Source organism: Bos indicus, chromosome 3, assembly GCF_029378745.1.
Source record: "Bos indicus isolate NIAB-ARS_2022 breed Sahiwal x Tharparkar chromosome 3, NIAB-ARS_B.indTharparkar_mat_pri_1.0, whole genome shotgun sequence".
Taxonomy (NCBI): Eukaryota; Metazoa; Chordata; class Mammalia; order Artiodactyla; family Bovidae; genus Bos; species Bos indicus.
Genome location: NC_091762.1, coordinates 476,050 through 499,591, shown reverse-complemented (window position 1 = coordinate 499,591; position 23,542 = coordinate 476,050). Strand labels below are relative to the sequence as shown.

General features: G+C 42.1%; 1 protein-coding gene across 3 annotated transcripts in view; it reads left to right on the top strand.

The window, feature by feature from the left end:
• The first annotated feature begins 22,812 nt into the window (after positions 1–22,812).
• Positions 22,813–23,542, top strand: part of TIPRL (TOR signaling pathway regulator) — a 70,960-nt gene continuing 70,230 nt past the window's right edge. Inside the window, exon 1 of one of the 3 annotated variants that reach the window (XR_011564670.1) lies at positions 22,813–23,046. Coding sequence is in view for 1 of the 3 variants with exons in the window: in XM_019986367.2 (XP_019841926.1) it covers positions 22,943–23,046 (104 nt within the window). In the remaining 2 variants the exon portion in view is untranslated. The remainder of the gene's footprint in view (positions 23,047–23,542) is intronic. The other 2 variants (XM_019986367.2, XM_019986375.2) reach the window with 2 other exon arrangements.

Below are 23,542 nucleotides of genomic sequence, written 5' to 3'. Positions count from 1 at the left end.
TCGCCTTGCAGTCCAAGGGGCTCTCAAGAGTCTTCTCCAACACCACAGTTCAAAAGCATCAATGCTTTTGTGCTTAGCTTTCTTTATAGTCCAACTCTCAGATCCATATATGACTACTGGAAAAACTATAGCCTTGACTAGATGGATCATTGTTGGCAAAGTAATGTCTCTGCTTTTTAATATGCTGTCTAGGTTGGTCATAACGTTCCTTCCAAGGAATAAGCGTCTTTTCATTTCATGGCTGCAATCACCATCTGCAGTGATTTTGGAACCCAAAAATTGAAACAGAGGAAGATGATTTTCTGGAATTCCCATGCTTTCTCTGTGATCCAGTGAATGCTGGCAATTTGATCTCTGGTTCCTCTGCCTTTTCTAAACCCAGGTTGAACATCTGGAAGTTCTTGGTTCACATAATGCTGAAGCTTAGAGGATTTTAAGCATAACGTTACTAGCATGGGAGACGAGTGCAACTGTCCTGTGTTTTGAACATTCTTTAGTACTACCCTTCTTGGGAGCTGAGGTGAGGATTGACCTTTTCCAGTCCTGTGGCAGCTGCTGGGTTTTCCACGTTTGCTGACATATTGAGTGCAGCACTTTAATAGCATCATCTCTTTGGATTTTAAATTCCATCACCTTCACTAGCTTTATTGACAGCAATGCTTCCTAAAGTCCTCTTGACTTCACATTCCAGAATGTCTGGCTGAGTGAGAGACTACAGCATTGTGGTTATCCAAGTCTTTAAGGTCTTAATTTTACAGTTCTTCTGTGTATTCTTTCCATCTCTTCTTGATCTCTTCTGCTTCTAATAGGTCTTTACTGTTTCTGCCCTTTATTGTGCCCATCTTTGGATGAAATGTTCCTTTGATATTTCCAATTTTCTTGAAAAGATCTCTAGTCTTACTTTCTCTGTTGTTTTCCTCTATTTCTTTGCATTGTTCATTGAAACATTAGCACATTGAAATATTTTTGATTTATAAAAAGGGTAGTTTTTTTTTTTACAGAAAAATAATATTGAAAAGTTCCTCTAATTTATCATTTGAATAATGACCACACATCATACCTAAGGTATAGACTTAACTGAATTTAAAATGTTCCATCACAGATGGCAGTGTTCTACCATATAATTGTGCTGATGACAAAAATTTATTAAAATATAAATATTGCCAGTGAGGATTATCGATAACAAAATATAAATTTAAGGTTAAATTATAAATATTTTCTTTTTTAGTCCTATCAGGGTACCTTTGTTACATATTACTCTTTATAACATGTAATGTCTAAAGTGGAGACCCTTTGTGAAAGGGAATCCCCACTGAATGATTTTCTTTATCCCTGCCCCTTATTCCTCCCTTATGGTAGATCCTGCAGGGAAGCAAACCTATTAATGAACCTATTAAAGTACATGGAGAGACTACTAAATGGACATTTCTGGAGGTGTGGTTGTCCTCAGACTAGCATTTGAATCTAGAGCACTGCTGCTAAAAGTGTACATTTGTAAAACAATTTGAAAAGCAATCTGGCAATATCTGTGAAATTAAAATAACATATGACCCAGAAATTCAGTCATCTGGGACTCTGACCCAGAAATCCAGTCATCTAGCCCAAAGAAACAAAAGCACTGGTACAGGAGACTATACACACTCAAGAAAGTTTATTACACTGCTGTCGGCTGTGACAAAAAGGATAATGCTCATCTAAAGAGGAAAGGCTGAATGAACTGTAGAATGACTCTGCTGCTGCTGCTGCTAAGTCGCTTCAGTTGTGTCCGATTCTGTGCGACCCCATGGACTGCAGCCCACCAGGCTCCTCCGTCCATGGGATTTTCCGGGCAACAATCCTGGAGTGGGTGCCATTGCCTTCTCCCAGAATGACTCTACTATGGCTTATATTAGTCAACAAGAAAGCACTGTTGTTGTTCGGTTGCTCAGTCATGCTGACTCTTTGCAATACCATGGACTGCAGCACACCAGTCTTCCCTGTCCTTCATCAACTCCCTGAGTTTACTCAAACTCATCTCCATTGAGTCGGTGATGCCATCCAATCATCTTATTCTCTGTCGTCTCTTTCTCTTCTGCCTTCAATCTCTCCCAGCATCAGGGTCTTTTCCAGTGAGTTGGCTCTTCACACTAAGTGGCCAAAGTATTAGAGTTTCAGCTTCAGCTTCAGTCCTTCCAATGAATATTCAGGGCAGATTTACTTTAGGATTGACTGATTTGATATCCTTGCAGTACAAGGACTCTCAAGAGTCTTCTCTAACACCACAGTTTGAAAGCATCAATTCTTCAGCTCTCAGCCTTTTCTATGGTCCAACTCTTACATCCATACATGACTACTGGAGAAACCATAGCTTTGACTATACAGACCTTTGTTGGCAGAGTGATGTCTCTGCTTTTTAATACCTGTCTAGGTTTGTCATAGCCTTTCTTCCAAGGAGCAGGCATCTTGGAAGTCACCATCCACAATGAAGTCACCATGTACAGTGATTTTGGAGCCCAAGAAAATAAAGTCTGTCATGGTTTCCACTTTTTGCCCATCTATTTCCCATGAAGTGATGGGACTGGTTGCCATGACTTAGTTTTTTGAATGTTGAGTTTTAAGCCAGCTTTTTCCACTCTCCTCCTTCACCTTCATCAAGAGGCTCTTTAGTTCCTCTTCACTTTCTGCCATTAGGGTGGTGTCATCAGCAAATCTGAGATTATTGATATTTCTCCTGGAAATCTTGAGTCCAACTTGGGCTTCATTCAGCCCAGCATTTTGCATGATGTATACTGCATATAAGTTAAATAAACAGAGTGACAATATATAGACCTGATGTACTCCTTCCCCAATTTGGGACCAGTCCATTGTTCCATGTCTGGTTCTAACTGTTGCTTCTTGACCTGCATACAGGTTTCCCAGGTAGCAGGTAAGGTGGTTTGGTATTCCTATCTCTTTAAAAATTTTCCACAGTTTGTTGTGATCCACACAGTGAAAGGCTTTAGGGTAGTCAATGAAGCAGAAGTAGATGTTTTCTGAAATTTGTTTTTTCTATGATCCAATGAATATTGGCAATTTGATCTCTGGTTCCTCTTCCTGTTCTAAATCCAACTTGTACACTGAAATTTCTCAGTTCATATACTGTTGAATCCTAGCATGGAAGATTTTGAGCATCACCTTGCTAGCATGTGAAATGAGTACAACTGTGCAGTGGTTTGAATATTCTTTAGCATTGTCTTTCTTTGGAATTGGAATGAAAACTGACCTTTTCCAGTCCTGTGGCCACTGCTGAGTTTTCCAAATTTGCTGACATATTGAGTGCAGCATAGAATCATCTTTTAGGGTTTGAAATAGCTCAGCTGGAATTCCATCACATCCACTAGCTTTCTTTTCAGTAATGCTTTCTAAGGCCTGCTTGACTTTGCACTCCAGGATGTCTGGCTCTAGGTGAGTGATCACACTATTGTGGTTATCTGGATCATTAAGATATTTTTAATATAGTTCTTCTGTGTATTCTTACCACCTCCTCTTAATATCTTCTGCTTCTGTTAGGTCCATACCATTTCTGCCTTTTATTGTGCCATCTTAGCATGAAATATTCCTTTTGTATTTCTAATTTTCCTGAAAAGATCTCTAGTCTTTCCCATTCTATTGTTTTCTTCGATTTATTTGCATTGTTCACTTGAAAAGATTTTCTTATCTCTCCTTGCTATTCTCTGGAACTCTGAGAATGGGTATATCTTTCCTTTTCTCCTTTCCCTTTCACTTCTTTTCTTTTCTCAGTTATTTGTAAGACCTCCTCAGACAACCGTTTTGCCTTTTTGCATTTCTTTTTCTTGCGGATGGTTTTGATCACCACCTCCCATACAACATTATGAACCTCGTCCATAGTTCTTGCAGGCTGTCTATCAGATCTAATCCCTTGAATCTATTTGTCACTTCCACTGTATAATCATAAGGGGTTTGATCTAAGATACAATTAGAGTAATATCAACTGAGCTGGAAAGACTTTCACAATGTACAGCATTAAAAAAATAAAACTACATGTAAAAATACATATTTCACAGAAGTAGAAGAGTATAAAGGGGCTTCCCTGGTAGCTCAGCTGGTAAGGAATCTGCCTGCAATGCAGGAGTCCTTGGTTCACTTTCTGGGTTGGAGAGATCCCCTATAGAAGGAATAGGCTACCCACTTCAGTATTCTTGGGCTTCTCTGGTGGCTTAGATGGTAAATAATCTGCCTGCAATGTGGGAGACCTGGGTTTGATCCCTGGGTTGGGAAGATTCCCTGGAGGAGGGCATGGCAACCCACTCCAGTATTCATTTTTTTTTTTTTTATTCAACCAGAAAGAATTTATTTTTTTTTAATTTTATTTTATTTTTAAACTTTACAATATTGTATTAGTTTTGCCAAATATCGAAATGAATCCGCCACAGGTATACACGTGTTCCCCATCCTGAACCCTCCTCCCTCCTCCCTCCCCATACCATCCCTCTGGGTCATCCCAGTGCACCAGCTCCAAGCATCCAGTGTTGTGCATCGAACCTGGACTGGTGACTCGTTTCATACATGATATCATACATGTTTCAATGTCACTCCAGTATTCTTGCCTGGAGAATTCCCATGGACAGGGGAGTCTGGTGGGCTACAGTTCATGGGGTTGCAAAGGGTCAGACATGACAAAGCGACTAAGCACAGAACAGCACAGCACAGAAGAGTATAAAACTATGTATTGTAAGATGTCTATAAAATAATCAGTGGCCAGTCCCCCAGTCCAGGAGGACACAAAAGAGGCAGACATGACCACTAAACAACAACACAATCCCCCAAACCTGCATTATTATGTGATTGTATGACTATGGGGAAATGTATGGGCAATACACACTAAACTGCAATAGTTTTTGTTTGTGGAGAGAGGTGAGCATAGGAAGAAGCTAAGGGTATTGTAAGAGAAAGAAATAACAAGATTATATTATTTAAAAATAACAAAAAATACAAGAAATATTTTATGCTTGTATATATTAAATAAAATAAAGTTGATGTATTTATCTATAATATATAAAGTGTATAGAATATATTAAAACAATGAGACTGGAGCTGTATAATGGCAATTGAAAATGTAGACTATAAAATTCTATTTATGTTATTATGGTAAATATGTAAAAATTAAGTATGCAAATGCAAAGTTCTAGAAGGTGATTAACACGAAATTTGATTTGAGTTTTTTATGAGACTGAGAATAAGTTTCTTCTCAGATTTGTTATTTAATACAGAGTCTGTAATTATGCATGTTTTGTTTTTTTTTTTTTTTAAAGAGAAAGGAAGAAAAAAAACCCTCTGCTCTGGACTCTGAAGGGGAATGATTGCTTCTCTTTTATGGTGCAGTGAAGAGAACTTAGGTTTTCCAGCTAGACATTCTTGAAGTTGAGTTTTGATTCTACCACTTAGGAGACTTGTGATCTTAAGTGAGATATTTGATTTCTCTAAGCTCTGGCTTCTTCAACGATGAAAATAATCGTTCTTCTTCAATAATGATTGTATCCACCTCCTTCATAGAGGGCTTGGTGTAGTCCATGCCATGCAGCAAATGTTAAAAATGTTAGCTATTTGTGATACATCAGTTTATTGAGATATTAATTTGCATTTCCTTTTTCTTTTGACTACTATGGATTTGTCCAAAAGAAAAAGCTATCTGTGCTCTCAGCATTTTCCTTTCTCTGTTTGAAAACGGCAGCCAAGGTTTTGAGCTCCTAGTTTCAAGGGAGATTCGCAGCATTTGGTGGGAGAGGGTAGGTGGAGACAGGCATAAGGATCCAGGGACTTCTCCAAACTGGAAAGGATACTGAAAATTGGGGCTTTGATGATGGTTCAGTGGTAAAGAATATGCCTGTAATGCAGGAGACCCAGATTCAATCCCTGGGTTGGGAATACCCCTTGGAGAAAGGAATGGCTACCCACTCCAGTATTCTTGCCTGGAGAACCCTATGGACAGAGGAGCTTGGTGGGCTAGACTCCACAGGGTCACAAAGGGTGTCAGTATCAGTTAGGGGCAGGAACCCCCCACCCCCATCCTGCCCCCAGCCCCACTTCATCCTGCCTCTCCTGAAGCCTGAGGAGGAAGCCAATTCTTAAAGGGATGGAACGCCTAGGAGGCTGAATACAGACAGCAGAGATTCTGGAAACCTGCAGACTGGGGCTGTGGGCATATCAAGGTGAGTATGTGGGACAAGATCAGAGGCCTCCTCAAGCATTTTCCCCTTTCTAAAGTCTAGAACCTTATATCTCTGTATTATCCTAGGGATAGTAGTGAATGGGACTGGGGTGAGGAGTCCTTTTCTTTTCGGTAAGGGTCTGAGTTGAATTTAATTTGATTTAAAGAATATACATAGGCTATATCAAATACCTGTCATATTTTTATTCTTTTTCTTATCTGCTGTAGTACTGTATGATATAGGGAGGTGGGTTATTTAACTCTTATTCTCAGCTTCCTCATCTGTAGAATGGGCAATAATTACAAATACATAACTCACAGAGCTGTTGCATGTGAAGACTGGATGGGAGTGTGTCCCTGACATTGTGCAGAAGAGTCCATCACTGCCCATTTTTACTGCCCCTTTTCTCATTCTCTTGGACATTCCTAACTCTTGGTCACTGGACATGATGATTCAGCATTTGGGGTAACTTTTCCTTCTCTGTTATTTGAATCCCACGTTGTCCTTCAAGTCCTAACAAAAGGGCTGTCCATTTATGCCTTTCCTGACCATTGGGCAGACTTTCCTTCTCTGAACTCTCAAGGCATTTATCTTGTTCAGCCCTTCTTTCACACATCTTCTAAACATCCTCCTCAGTTCAGTTCAGTCGCTTAGTCATGTCCGACTCTTTGTGACCCCATGAATCGCAGAACGCCAGGCCTCCCTGTCCATCACCATCTCTGAGTTCACTCAGACTCATGTCCATCAAGTCAGTGATCCAGTCATCTCATCCTCTGTGATCCCCTTCTCCTCCTGCCCCCAATCCCTCCCAGCATCAGAGTCTTTTCCAATGAGTCAACTCTTCAAATGAGGTGGCCAAAGTACTGGAGTTTCAGCTTTAGCATCATTCCTTCCAAAGAACACCCAGGGCTGATCTCCTTCAGAATGGACTGGTTGGATCTCCTTGCAATCCAAGGGACTCTCAAGAGTCTTCTCCAACACCACAGTTCAAAAGCATCAATTCCTCGGTGCTCACCTTTCTTCACAGTCCAACTCTCACATCCATACATGACCATTGGAAAAACCATAGCCTTGACTAGACGGACCTTTGTTGGCAAAGTAATGTCTCTGCTTTTGAATATGCTATCTAGGTTGGCCATAACTTTCCTTCCAAGGAGTAAGCGTCTTTTAATTTCATGGCTGCAGTCACCATCTGCAGTGATTTTGGAGCCCCAAAAAACATCCTCTTAGTGGCTGATTTATTAGGGGGAAGTAAAGTCTGCCTCATGGAGCTCACATAAGCATATTATCTCCATGTCTTTTTTTCCTCCAAAGTTTTCAAGGTTCTATTTACCACAAATAAAGAATGTTCATGAGTTGTTTATTTGCTTTCTTCCCTGTGCAGTCTGGCATTGGGTTTAGTGACTCTCACAGCCAGCTGGGCTGTGCTTTCCAAGATGGCTCTGCCAATTTTGAAGGAAACATCAGGAATTTCAGAACAATAAAAGCTGTTGTGCCGGGGACCAGCCCCGGCTGATCCAGGGTATTCGAAGCAGGGACGGCGTCGGCGACCTATTTATTTAAATATTTTATCAAAGATATAAAGAGTAATAGGATGAGGATAGCTCAGTAAGAAAACTCAGTGGACAAAAGAGGCTGAGTAGCTTGGTTTACGCGGGAGACCAATAAAACTCCAAGACAAGAAGTTTGCACCACTTACGTAGGCCGAAGGCATCCTTCCGTTCTCCCAAAGGAGAGGAGACACTGAGGCCTCCCCAGTCGGATCTTAGAAGCCCAGGCATAATTAGCAAGCATGGCGGGTTCCGCGCTCCAGATGGAGACTCAGCCAGAATTTGGGAGAGAGAGCTACATGGAGAGACCAAGTTTCGGTGAACAAGGCCCGCACTTTATTTTCCAAAGTAGTTTTTATACCTTAAGTTGTGCATAGAGGATACTGGGGGAAGGGGTGGAGTCATGCAAGGACAGCAGTTCCTGGTCCTAATCGAAGCCAGGCTTTCAAACTTATCATATGCAAAAGTTCAGGTGAATTACATCATCTTCTGGCCAGGAGGCCTGTTAACATTTTAAGAAACTTATCTTTCTCTAAAGGTGATTATTCCAAAGTCAGGCACCAGCCTCCAAAAAAGCACTGGACAAAGCTGCAATCCTATAGGGCAAAGGTGAGGTGGGCTCAATCAAGAAAAGAATTAACTCAAGGGTCCAAGGTTACAAACATTGAGGCTACTACTTACATTTCTATACACCCATTATATCAATCAATACACTGCCAAGGACACAGTAGGTAAGGAGTATGGAGACTTAGCAGCAAACATTGGCCCAAGAGGGAGGGGAGGGGAGGGAGGAGGGTGGAGGGTTGAGGATGGGGAACACGGGTATACCTGTGGCGGATTCATTTCGATATTTGGCAGAACTAATACAATATTGTAAAGTTTAAAAAAAAAAAAAACAATATAATTTCTAATCAATCTTTTAACTACTCAAAGGAATCTGTGTTTAGACAGTTTAGAACATCTGCCTCTCACAGTTGGGAGGCTCTGAACAATCACACGTGGTCCGGAAAAACCTATTCAGGCAGGCTAAGGCTAAGGCTAAGGATTTCCAAAGGAGTTTGTAGGTTAAACACTGTCACACCCAGGAATTATTAACTGGAGCTGTAAGCTAACTCTTTTTTCAGAGAGAGGTAGTGGGGGACAGCCCCCCATAAAGTCAGAGGTGTAGGTAAAAGCACAAAACAGAAAGTAGGCAGACTCTGGTTTTGGGGGTAGATGCTCAAGAATTTCCAGGGGGACTCCTGAGGCTTGATCCCGCCTTTGCGTATGCCGAGCCTCCTTCCTCATGACCTTTGTCATGGATGGAGCTCCTCACTCTGGCTCCCAGCAGTGATAGATTCCAGTTGAGCTATTCCAGATCCTGAAAGATGATGCTGTGGAAAGTGCTGCACTCAATATGCAATATGCCGGCTCCTGGCACTGTTGCATATTGGCAGTGCTTCCAGCTCCTTGATGTCATGGACGAGGATCTTCCAGAAGCCTCTGGGTAACACGTGCCTTATTTTTCTGTTGCCCCAAAACCCAGTGTTGAGCATCTCCATTTAACTCTTGAGGGCACTATGATGCTGGGTAGGAGATGGCTACCACCGGGGCTGGTAGTGCTAAGTGTCTTTTAAAAAATGGAGATGTGTCACTTTCCCATATACACTATCTGCTTCCTACGGTAAAAATGATGTTTTTAATCTCAATGTTAATCTAGAGCAGTGCCTAAAATACAGATGCCACATCATGTACTGAGTGGCTGTCCCTTGAATGAAGCAATTTCTCCTTCTCCCCTTTTTGATATACCCAAGCCCTCCCTTCTGTCAATAACTGAAGTTCCTGGGTGATGTTAACCATATCACTGGTCTCTATCCCCCAGTTCAGTTCAGTTCAGTTGCTCACTTGTGTCTGACTCTTCGTGATCCCTTGGACTGCAGCATGCCAGCCTTCCCTGTCCTTCACTAACTCCCGGAGCCTGCTCAAACTCATGTCCATCAAGTCGGTGATGCCATCCAACCATCTCATCCTCTCTCGTCCACTTCTCCTCCTGCCTTCAATCATTCCCAGCATCAGGGTCTTTTCTAATGAGTCAGTTCTTCGCTTCAGGTGGCCAAAGTATTGGAGCTTCAGCTTCAGCATCAGTCCTTCCAATGAATATTCAGGATTGATTTCCTTTAGGATTGACAGCTTTGATCTCCTTAGTCCAAGGAACTCTCAAGAGTCTTCTCCAACCCCACAGTTCAAAACCATCAATTCTTTGGTGCTCAGGTTTCTTTATGGTCCAACTCTCACATCCATACATGACTCCTGGAAAAACCATAGCTTTGACTATACAGATCTTTGTTGACAAAGTAATGTCTCTGCTTTTTAATATGCTGTCTAAGTTGGTCATAGTTTTTCTTCCAAGGAACAAGCATCTCTATCCCTAGTCCAGCACAAACCAAGCTTGTAAATGTTGGAATGAACAGAAATACTATCTTTGCAAGCTGGCCAACTTAGGATTGTTGTATGCTATGTGGCATTCTTGGCCTCCACCCTGCAGATCTGTAAGATCTGTACTTGCCCATCCTTGACACTGAAGAAAGAGCCTGGAGTCAGTGATGAGACATCAGGGGGATAATAGATGGGGGATCTTACATGTCTGAAGCAAGGTTCTGGAGTGATGCCTTACTTTGTGTGGCAGGTGGAAGGTGGAACATGGTGGCAGTCTTCACTTCCTGGTGGGATTAGGGTGAATTGGTGTCAGGTCGACTTCCCTGGTGGCTCAGACAGTAAAGTGTCTGTCTACAATGTGAGAGACCTGGGTTTGATCCCTGGGTTGGGAAGATTCCCTGGAGAAGGAAATGGCAACCCACTCCAGTACTCTTGCCTAGAAAATCCCATGGACGGAGGAGCCTGGTGCAGGCTACTGCTCATGGGGTCACAAAGAGTCAGACACGACTGAGCGACTTCACTTTCACTTTGGCTTATTGATTTGGAAAAGGAAATGGCAACCCACTCCAGTATTCTTGCCTGGAGAATCCCATGGATGGAGGAACCTGGTGGGGTGTAGTCCATGGGGTCGCAAAGAGTTGGACATGACTGAGTGACTTCACTTTCACTTTTACTGGCTTATTAATTACCAGGAAAACTAGCTGAGGGGCATGCCTCTCTTTGATAAGCTATCATGGTAGAGATGTTCTGATCTAAAGATTAGAACAGTCACTAGCTAGGGCCAGGGGCAAGTGTGTAGGAACATCAGTCAGGTGAGTAGCATGTAGGTGAAGTAGTTGCTAGTCGAGCAGGGGATGTACAGAAAGCAAAAGAACAGTCATTTTGGGTGACCTGATCATACAGGCATGGACCTGAACAAAGTGGTCATCAAATATTCTGAGAAGATGCTTCCACCAAGGACCCAGTCTTTACCTAATTTATCATCTGAACTGGCTTTGGATTCTTAGACTTGTAGGAGAATAAAGAGCTAAAATCATTGGAAATTTCTAGAACTCTAGGTTAGGTGTCAAGTAATAGTCTTCTGTTGGAGAAGGCAATGGCACCCGACTCCAGTACTCTTGCCTGGAAAATCCCATGGGCGGAGGAGCCTGGTGGGCTGCAATCCGTGGGGTTGCAAAGAGTTGGACACGACTGAGTGACTTCACTTTCACTTTTCACTTTCCTGCATTGGAGAAGGAAATGGCAACCCACTCCAGCGTTCTTGCCTGGAGAATCCCAGGGACAGGGGAGCCTGGTGGGCTGCCGTCTCTGGGGTCGCACAGAGTCGGACACGACTGAAGTGACTTAGCAGCAATAGTCCTCTGTAACTTTCCACATTTGCTTCACAATCAAGAATATGGAGCTGTATGCTTGAGCATTTTAACCATTATAATAACTGATATTTGCATAGGAATGAATGGTCTATGAATGGCCATAATATTCATGAAGAAGCTAAGGGAAGTTATATACTACCATTCTTATTGTTATTGCTACTATATTATAGAAAAAAAGATTCAAAAACATGATTTAAAGCTGTCAAACAGCAAGGACACAGCAGATCCAGAAAACTAACAGGTCTATAGATTCTAAATCTTGTGTTCTTTACATTATACCACACAGTTTTTAACATAACTTTCTCAGAACTCCACCTCATTTAGCCCTCAAATATTTTATTATTAAGAAGCAAAAAGGCTTACTTCTTGACAAATCTAGTTTATAGTCAAACGTTAAACTAGTTTATAGCCTAGCTTAAGTAAACACCCTTGGTTTCAAACGCCCTGCCATCTATTTTGGGGACAACCACTGGAATTTCCAGAAGTTTTCATACCAGATGTGCTTTTCAGGAGAAAAAAAGAAAGACATTTCTAAGGCGGGAAGTTAATAGGATAGAGACTGGGAGACTTAATGTGATATTGTAATCAAGTTGATTTGTTAATTGAGCTTTTATTAGAAAATATTTATTAAACTGAGTTATGGTTATGCAGGAATCAATTAGCTCCAGCTCTATTAGTAAAAACTAATCATTTCTTTGTTGATGTAATAAGAGAGCCCAGTATAATCTGGATGTCTTTATTTACTCTCTAATTTAAGTTAGCTAATGTAGTTCTCTGAAATCCTCTGAGCACTTGCAATGGCTGGCTTTTATTTCTCCTTTACTAATGAGTTAGTTTTATTTCTATGTCATGCCATGATGAGAACAGGCAAAATTTCTTTTTCAAAAAAATATTTGGATGCAATTGCTTCTGCTCTTCTCTCAGCTGTTCAGATCCCATACGTCTTCTACGTCCTCTCTCACTACCCCTAACTCTGCTGAAATATTTATATTCTCATCCCTAGTATGTCCTTCCCTCGTTTTTGAGCTCCCCAAAGTCTGGATGCTCTTATTCTATTCCTTCTTTTCTGCATAACAGAACTTGGCATCCCTTATATATATATCTTATGTGAATATTTTCACATGACTAGTTCTTGCCTGGAGAATCCCAGGGAAGGGGGAGCCTGGTGGGCTACCATCTGTGGGGTCACACAGAGTCGGACACGACTGAAGTGACTTAGCAGCAGCAGCAGCAATTGTGGACAGGGGAATTCCAGGGGATGTTGAAAGTAACACTGTTTCAATTGGACTCTTTGGAACAGAGATTCACCTGAGTTTTTCAAGCTCCAAGGAACCTGATGTAATGATACACATGAGACCAAGGAAAGAGCACTCATAGCTCAGGAACTAAGTACTTCCTTTGTTTCTCCATGACTTAGTCTCTGCCTGGAGTAATCGAGACCCGCTTTCTCCCTCTATGCCAGATACTTGGATGTAATTCCCTGCTGGCAAAATACTTTTTGGCGGATGTGGTTCTGCCTTCCTCTCTTACTCCTAAGGAACTAGAGTCCTGCTCTCGGTCCTCAGATTGTGGCTGGATCTTCTGCCTGAACTGCATCTTCCTTCTCTTTGTGGTATGAGGTCCCCCGCCCCCCACCCCTACCCCTTCTGCCCCTGAACAAGAGTATCTCTGCTTGCCTATGTTGGACTTCTCCTGAGGGGGCCTGTTTGTCCTCCTCTGCTTTCTCACATCAACTCTCTCTGGAATTCATCCGAATCCTTGTGTTGACTCTGTAGGTCCATATAATCCCCTGTCTGCCCTTCCTACCACTTACCAAGCCTTGGATCATCTGTCTATTTCCTTGAGTGGTCTGTTGAAATGACTGTCTCAGACAGGCTCCGAGGACATAAATATGAGTAAGACAGAGGTCCCTGCCCTTGAAGGGGTCACTCTTGAGGACTTTTGAAAATATCTTCAACTTAATGGATAGATCAATGGGAATTTGGGAGTTTGGAACTGGGAAAAAGAGAACTAAGAAGGCAACAGATGGACTTAAGGAAGTAGAAAGGAGAGTTTGTGACATCAAGGTCACAAAAGTTGTGTAAAAACAGCCCTGTATATCTATGGTTTATTTCAGTGTGGTTCATTTGGAAGGTAGAATTAGACCACTAAGATACAAAAGCAGTTATTTTATTGTTCACCTTCTGATTGTGACTCACAAGAAATTGGACAGAATAGAATATTTTTCACTCTATTATCTTATTTATTTAGACCCAGCCCAGTTCTCTTATATGTGTTACAGATTCTCTTTATGTGCACATAGGTGATTTACCATAGAGATTCTGGAAGAAAAGTTCAGTTCTAAGCTGGCTTTTCCTGACACTTTGAAGGTTCCTGGGTCCCATTCCTCCTATCAGAGTTTGCTTTGGGAAAGCAAAACCAATTTTAAAAGGCCTTCCAAATTATTTTGTTTTACTAGAAATATGGTTTTAATGTTGAGATCTTAGAATAATTGGGTTGTCAGAAATCTTTTTTTAAATGTTATAAAATTATTTTTCATCATGAGATTAAACTTTCATTAACTGCTTATTGATAGCACAGTCAAAACAAGCAACAAAAAAATCCAATTGGTTTTTGAATAAGAATAAAGTATGTTGGTTACTAATTTTTAGAGAAATGGAAATTGAAATTAAGAGGGGAGGACTTCCCTGGCGATCCAATGGTTAAGAACCCACCGTGCGATGTAGGAGATGTGGCTTTGATCCCTGGTCAGGAAACTAAAATCCCACACGCCATAGAGCAACTAAATCTGTGCTGCAGCTACTGAGCATGTGCGCTCCAGAGCTCTGCACCACAACTAGAGTCTGTGTGCTGCAGTGAAAGATGCCCCATGCTGCAGCTAAGACCCAATGCAGCCAAATACGTTAATTAAAAAAAACTATAATGAGGTACTACCTCAGACTGGTCAGAATGGACATCATAAAAAGTCTACAAATAACAGATGCTGGGGAGGCTGTGTAGAAAAGGGAATGCTTCTACACTGTTGGGAATGTAAATTGGTGCAGCCAGAATGGAAAACAATATGGAGGTTCCTTAAAAAACTAAAAATAGAGTTGCCATATGATCCAGCAATTCCACTCCTGGGCATAAATGTGGAGAAAACTATAATTGGAAAAGATACATGCACCTGTGTGTTCACAGTAACACTAGTCACAATAGCCAAGACATGGAAGCAACTAAATGTCCATTGACAGAGAAATGGATAAAAAAGACGTGGTAAAAATGTACAATGAATACTACTCAATCATAAAAAGAATGAAATAATGCCATTTGCAAGAACATAGATGGACCTAGAGATTATCATACTAAGTGAAGTAAGTCAGAAAGAGAAAGACAAATGCCATTTGATATCACTTCTACGTGGACTTTGTGGGAGAAGGTGAGGGTGGGATGATTTGAAGGAATAGCATTGAAACATGTATATTACCATATGTGAAATAGATCACCAGTCCAGGTTCGATGCATGAAACTGGGCCCTCAAAGCCACTGCACTAGGACAACCCAGAGGGATGGGATGGGGAGGGAGGTGGGAGGGGGTTCAGGATGGGGAACACTGGTACAACCATGGCTGATTCATGTCAATGTAGGGCAAAAACCACCACAATATTGTAAAGTAATTAGCCTCCTGCTTGTTTGTTCAGTAGGGTGACTAAAACCTGAACTCAGCCATGACTGAGGATGACAGAACTAGAGATAGAGATTTTTCGTGGTTTAATGTAGAAGTAAACCAAAGATACAGAGTGATAAGAATGTTGGAGTGGGTTTCTCACATGTCACCTGCTCATCCACCTCCTAATTATGTCCCCTGGGAAGACTAGCAGATGTGTTTTTTTTTTACCAAGAACTGCAATGGTGAAGAGAACCCCCATCCTTGGAAAGTGCTCTGATGGTTGACCTCTGTACTTTAGAGATGGATGTGGAAGATGTTTCATTTAAATAGACTCCCTGATTTCTATAGGGGTGTTGCTAAGTCACTTCAGTCGTGTCCGACTCTGTGCGACCCCGTAGACGGGAGCCCACCAGGCTCCCCCGTCCCCGGAATTCTGCAGGTAGGAACACTGGAGTGGGTTGCCATTTCCTTCTCCAATGCATGAAAGTGAAAAGTGAAAGTGAAGTCGCTCAGTCTTGTCCGACCCTCAGCGACCCCATGGGCTGCAGCCTTCCAGGCTTCTCCATCCATGGGATTTTCCAGGCAAGAGGACTGGAGTGGGGTGCCATTGCCTTCTCCTATAGGGGTGTAGGGATGTCCAAGATAGGAAAAGCCAAATAGGTGCACTTAATTGACAGAGGCAATGTGAATATGATAAGTACAATAGGCAATGAAGACATTGCCTCTTTTGTATCCTTCATTGCCTATTGTACTTATCAAGTCATCAGAATGAACTGATCCACAGATCTTGGGCAGGGACAGATGATGATGGGTCCCTAGGGCAGGTGGTCCACTGGAGAAGGGAATGGCAAACCACTTCAGCATTCTTGCCTTGAGAACCCCATGAACAGTATGAAAAGGCAAAAACATATGATACTGAAAGATGAAGCTCTCAGGTTGGTAGGTGTCCAATAAGCTACTCAAGAAGAGTGGAGAAGTAGCTCCAGAAGAAATAAAGAGGCTGAGCTACAGAAGGAGCAAAGAGACCGAGTCAATGTGGAAGCAACTCCCAGTTGTTTCCGGTGGTGGAAGTAAAGTCCGATGCTGTAAAAAGTAATACTGCACAGGAAACTGGAATGTTAGGTCCATGAGTCAAGGTATCTTGGAAATGGTCAAACAGGAGATGGCAAGAATGGATGTCGACATTTTAGGAATCAGTGAACTAAAATGGAGAGAAATGGGCAAATTGTAGCCAAAAAAGTTGGCTTAAAATGCAAATTTTATTCAGATGACCATCATATCTACTACTATGGGCAAGAATCCCTTAGAAGAAATGGAGTAACCCTCAGAGTCAACAAAAGAGTGAAATGCAGTACTTGGGTGCATTGTCAAAAAAGAGCATGATCTCTGTTCATTTCTGAGGCAAACCATTCAATATCACAGTATTCCAAGTCAATGCCCCAGCCAGTAATGCCAAAGAAACTGAAGTTGAATGTTTCTATGAAGATCTACAAGATCTTTTAGAATTAACACCAAAGAAGATGTTCTTTTCATCATAGGAGATTAGGGTGCAAAAGTAGGAAGTCAAGAGATACCTGGAGTAACAGGCAAGATTTGCCTTCAGTACAAAATGAAGCAGGACAAAGGCTAATAGAGGTTTGCCAGGAGAATGCACTGATTATAGCAAACACCCTCTTCCAACAACACAAGAGAAGACTCTACACATGGACATCACCACATGGTCAATACTGAAATCAGATTGATTATATTCTTTGTAGTTGAAGATGGAAAAGCACTATACAGTCAGCAAAAATAAGACCTGGAGCTGACTGTGGCTCAGATCATGAACTCCTTATTACAAATTCAGACTTAAATTGAAGAAAGTAGGGAAAACCCCAAGGCCATTCATATATAACCTAAATCACATCTCTTATACAGTGGAAGTGACAAGTAGATTCAAGGGATTAGATCTGATAGAGTGCTTGAAGAACTATGGACACTGTATAGGAGGCAGTGATCAAAACCATCCCCAAGAAGAAGAAAGGCAATATGGTTATCAGAGGAGGCGTTACAAACAGCTAAAAAAGAAGACAAGTAAAAGGCAAAGGAGAAGAGGAAAGATATACCCATCTAAACGCAGAGTTCCAGAGAATAGCAAGGAGAGATAAGAAAGCCTTTTTAAGTGAACAATGCAAATAAATAGAAGAAAATAACAGAATGGGAAAGACGAGAGATCTTCTCAAGAAAATCAGAGATACCAAGGGAACATTTCAAGCAAAGGGGGGCACAATAAATGACAGAAACAGTATGGACCTCATAGAAACAGAAGATATTAAGAAGAGGTGGCAAGAATACACAGAACTGTACAAAAAAGATATTAATGACCTGAATAACCACAATGGTGTGATCACTCACCTAGAGCCACATATCCAGGAGTGTGAAGTCAAGTGGGCTTTAGGAACCATCACTATGAACAAAGCTAGTGGAGGTGATGGAATTCCAGCTGAGCTGTTTCAAAACCTAAAAGATGATGCTGTTAAAGTGCTGTACTCAATATGCCAGCAAATTTGGAAAACAAAGCAGTGGCCACAGGACTGGAAAAGGTCAATTTTCATTCCAATCACAAAGAAGGGCAATGCCAAAGAATATTCAAACTACTGCACAATTGCACTCATCTCACATGCTAGCGAAGTAATGCTCAAAATTCTCCAAGCCAGGCTTCAACAGTACTTGAACTGTGAACTTCCAGATGTTCAAGCTGGATTTAGAAAAGGCAGAGGAACTGGAGTCAAATTGCCAATATCCCCTGGATCATCAAAAAAGCAAGAGAGTTCCAGAAAAACATCTATTTCTGCTTTATTGACTACACCAAAGCCTTTGACTGCGTGGATCACAACAAACTGTGGAAAAATTTTTCAAGAGATGGGAATATCAGACCACCTTACCTGCCTCCTGAGAAATCTGTAGGCAGCAACAGTTAGAACTGGACATGGAACAACAGACTAGTTCCAAATCGGGAAAGGAGTACATCAAGGTTGCATATTGTCACCCTGCTTATTTAACTTATATGCAGAGTATATAACATGAAATGCTGGGCTGGATTAAGCACAAGATGGAATTAAGATTGCCAGGAGAAATATCAATAACCTCAGATTCGCAGATGATACCACCCTTATGGCAGAAAGCAAGAGAGAACTAAAGAGCCTCTTGATGAAGGTGAAAGAGGAGAGTAAAAAAGTTGGCTTAAAATGCAACATTCAGAAAACTAAGATCATGACATCCACTTCCATTACTTCATGGCAAATAGATGGGGAAACAATGGAGACAGTGACAGACTTTATTATTTTGGGCTCCAAAATTGCTGCAGATGGTGACTGCAGTCATGAAATTAAGACACTTGCTCCTTGGAAGAAAAGTTATGACCAACCTAAACAGCATATTAAAAAGCAGAGACATTACTTTGTCAACAAAGGTCTGTCTAGTCAAAGCTATGGTTTGTCCAGTAGTTATGTATGGATGTGAGAATTGGACTATAAAGAAAGCTGAGTGCTGAAAAATAGACGCTGTTGAACTGTGGTGCTGGAGAAGAATCTTGAGAGTCTTTTGGACTACAAGGAGATCAAATCAGTCAATCCTAAAGGAAATCAGTCCTGAATATTCATTGGAAGGACTGATGCGGAACCTGAAACTCCAATACTTTGGCCACCTGAAATGAAGAACTGACTCACCTGAAAAGACCCTGATGCTGGAAAAGTTTGAAGGTGGGAGGAGAAGGGGATGACAGAGGATGAGATGGTTGGATGGCATCACCAACTCGAAGGACATGAGCTTGAGTAAGCTCTGGGAGTCAGCGATGGACAGGGAAGCCTGGCATGCTGCAGTCCTTGGAGTTGCCAAGAGTCAAACATGACTGAGTGACTGAGAGACAATGCCTTAGCATGTGTCACAGAGAACAAAGGTCCTTGAAGCTGGGGAATGCCATAGCTTACTCATATTTTTCATTGTAATATCTTTCTCCCAGTACTGTGCTTCAGATCCAAGAAATAGAAATATTCATTGAAAAAATAAGCAGATAGGTGAATGAATGGAAAGGTGGACAATATAAGTAAATGGATGAATGAAAGAGAAGAAAGCCGTTTTGAAATAAGAGCAGTCATGAGGAAGGGGGAATATGCTTGTTCCATGGTGAACCATAGGGGAAGACCAACTTCAAATAACATAAGTAACAAGGAAGTAGATTTTACTTCAAACAAATGGCTCAGTGGTTAAGAAGCCACCGGCAATGCAGGAGACATGAGTTTGATCGATTTTTGGGTAGGGAAGATCCCTTGGAGAAAGAAATGGCAGTCTACCCCAGTATTCTTGCCTGGGAAATCCCATGGACAGAGGAGCCTGGCAGGCTACAGTCCATGGAGTCACAAAAGAGATGGATACCACTTAGCGACTGAACAACAACAGCAACAAGCTCTAAACAATAGACCTTCATAAATGCTACAGGCTATTTAGAGACAATGAGCCTCTGCTTAACAAAACTTTTTGTTTTTGTTTTTGAAAGACATATACATTAATTTGATAAGCTTGCCAAGAGAGAACATGATATAGCTTACACATTATCTATGTGGTGGAGAACTTACTTGCCTCTCTGGACTCTTCCCAGTTTCCTCTTACTCCAGTCACACTGGCCTTCTTGCTCTTCCTAAAATGTGACAAGTCCATTGCCTCCTCTAGACCTGAATACCTGATGCTTGGAATGTTCTGTCAGATTTTCTCATGGATCTTCTTTATTATCAGCAAGTCTATGCTTGAACGTTACCTCCATCGATAGGGTTCTTCTGATCACTTCATCTACATAGTCTCCCCACCTCCCAAACACACACACACAAACACACACATACATGCATTTCCACTTAATTCGCTCAACATTCTGCACAGAATTTATCCATATCTGAAATTATAAATTTTGTATTTACTTATTACCTGTCTTTTATTTTTCCATTAGAACTCCAAGATGAAAGAGATGTTGCCTTTTTTATCCACTGCTCTGTCCTTGTACCTAAAACTTTCTGGCATCATAATAGGTGCCCAAAAATGTTTGTGGAATGAGTTAATTTCTATAATAACCAGCTGACTGTTCTCAGAACTGAATCTTGATAAACTTGTAGATGATTTGATTTGGTGACTCTAACATACTTTGTCAATTTGGTTGAAAATAAATCCACCCTCCCCATCATCCCCATCAAGTCCCAGGAATTATTCCATCCTAAGAACCAGCTTTATAAAGTAGACAGTTGTTGCATGATGGCTCTGGCTCTCTTTGGTTTTTGGCCTAGCCATTTAGCATGTGGGATTTTAGTTCCTCAACCAGGGATCAAATCCATGCACATTGTATTGGGAGAATGGAGTGTTAACCACTGGACCACCAGGGAAGTCTTGCATGATGATTCTTGAATAGACACTGAAAAATACCCTGTTAATGCCTAAATATCTCTTTTCCTAATGTGTGAGTGCTTGATATTGTACTTTTAAAGATTCATTTTCTTATATACTCAAAGAATTTTAAAGTCCCCTAACACATTTCTGAATTGGAGGCCATCGAGATAATTGGTTTAATTTTTAGATTTTAGATTTAAATTAACATACCCTTCTAATAAGAAATCTTCACCATATCTTTTCTAGGAAAATTTTGGAAGGGAATAAATGTTTTAGGAGAACAGGTGGAAAAGCACTGACTCAGCTTTGGATAGGGTGGCCTGGTACTTCTCTATCAAGGCTACCTCAAAGCCAGCTCATAGAAAATGATATAAAAATCATTTATACTAAGATGTAAATGACCAACTAAGCCAATCAATGGCCTGTTGCCATATTGAAAAGCAATTAAAATTTTAGATAAAATGTGACAGATGGATAACATATTTTGAGGGGCAGTGAGTCTTTCCATGAATCACTGAAATCATATATTAGAATTCCATTGTCAATCTCTGTTGTAAGTAAGGGGGTGAGTGCTGTTTTGTAATAAAATAAACTCTTGGCAAATAGCAGGTGCTCAAATTTTGACATTTGGATTAATGAATTAACAGTGGTAACTGAAGTGAGAGAAGTTGACAAATCAACATGTTGGCTCAAAGAAAGAAGTGATTAAATCCAGCTCTAGGGTTCAGGAAAATCCTTTTGAAGGAGATGTATCATTCCAAGGATGATCATTCCAATCTAGTGAAAAGCACAGGTGTTGGGGCTGCTGGGAGGAGAGCAAGACGGATTCCATCTTGAAGACTGTCAACCATCTTAAGGCAGGATGTGAACTGGGCTTGAACCCTGTTTACCATCATTGAAGAAAAACCAGGAAACCCCTTCCTACAGACAGCAAACAAAGATTGGAAGGAAAGATCAGGTTGTCTCAGTTAGATTAATGATAGTGCCTGCACTTGTGTCTTGTAACTGTTAATTCTTCCACACCTGCATGTTGTAAAACTAATTACTGATATGTATCCAGTCATGTGGGGGGTGGGTATAAAATCAAGTCCTCCGAAATCATTTGGGTTCTTGTTGGGAAACTATTCCCCTTGGACATGCTGGTGTAATAAACTGTACTCCACTGTTTTGAGTGTTCTCTGAGGTGTGTTTGTGACTTTGGATTCTACAATACAGGGACTGGGGAATCTATACTTTTAGAAAAGTTCCAGGTTGACTCTGAAGTGGGACAGGTTTGAGTATGACAGTTTCACGCATATAGAACAGTAAGAGTAAGGTCTCAGTAGTAGGGAGGAGTGCAGGTGAGTAGACCTGAGAGGAGTTGCTGGAAATGAAGCCGGAAAGAAAGATTTGGGAGATCCTCTAACATAAAATCATATCATTTTGAGGCAGCTGAAACCAAATCATTAGTTAAGTGTTTTACCAAGGATTGGGCTTCCCTGGCGGCTCAGGGGTAAAGAATCCACCTGCAAAGCAGCAGACGAGGGTTCAATCCCTGGGTCAGGAAGATCTCCTGAAGGAAATGGCAACCCACTCCAGTATTCTTGCCTGGGAAATCTCATGGACAGAGGAGCCAGGCAGGCTACATACACTCCATAGGGTCCTAAAAGAGTGGGACAACACTTAGCGACTAAACAACAATTGCCAAGCATGCACAGAACAGCATTGCAACGGTGGATGTAGCACCAGATCTCCAGTGTTATTTCCACTGTAACAGAAGCTTAGGTAATAGCTAGATCAGGACAGTCTTGAAATGTCTGAAGGATGAAATTTTAAAGGTCCACTTGTCTTGCCGGACTTGATGCTGAACCTCCTAAACTCTAAGTGATTTTAAAACTTTGTCCTCAACGGAAAATTATTGGGCATTTCCTCTACACCAAATCAGTAACACGCAAAGTAGTTCACTGCTTTGCAAGGTCTACAGGGATCACGTCGGATTCTCCAAACTGGGCTTCCCCCGAAGGGGCCAAGATGATGTCATCCAATGATGTGCACGCCCCTAACCACTTCCCCTGCAGCCGAAGCCTCGCCCCTCGGCATTTTCTCCCCACCTTTTTCAGGTGCGTCGTGACGTAAGACGTGGGTCACACAACCTCGGCAACTGGTCCCGGAAGCAAAAAGTCGAGGGACGGAGAAGGAGGCGGAAAGGAGGGCTTGAGTCCGTGTCGCCGGCAGGGGGCGGGGTGGGGCGGGGCCGGGCATGGTAACGGCTAGGCTGCTGGGCTGGAGGGAGGAGGAGGGACCGGTATCTGCCGCCGCTACCGCTGCCGCCGGTGCTCCAACCTGTTCCGTGTGGCCCACGCTGGCCTTGCCGCGGCCATGATGATCCACGGCTTCCAGAGTAGCCACCAGGACTTCTCCTTCGGGCCCTGGAAGCTAACGGCATCCAAGACCCACATCATGAAGTCGGCGGATGTGGAGAAGTGAGGCTCTAGGGCTGGGATCGGGGTTGCGGGCCTTGGAGCTCGGCCTGGGCGGGAGGCAGAGCGAGGCCTGCGAAGCCCCAGCCCTCCTCTAGGGCGGAGGCTCGTGTCCCTCTGGACGGGACCTTTGAATTGACAACACCAGGAAATATTCCTGTCACTACTTCCTGTCCTTCGGTTCGGGTTCGCCAGGCTCTGGCTTCGTGAAACAGTCACTCCGCCGGGGTTTGAGTAGAGTATGACTGTTCTGGTGGACTGCCCCCTCCCGTAGGTCTCTACCTGCCAAAGCCGGCGCCACCTTTAGATTATTTCTGGGTGGCTGTGACCTATTTTCTTGAGGGTTAATAACGGGGGTGGTATATATGCTTGGTTTTTAACATGTCAGGTGCCATGCCAGGCGCTTGAGATACAGAAGATGAAAGCCTCTTCTTCGAGGAATTCACAGTCTTGTGAAAGACACAGTTGTACAGTGTGAATTGATAGAGGTGTACCTGCA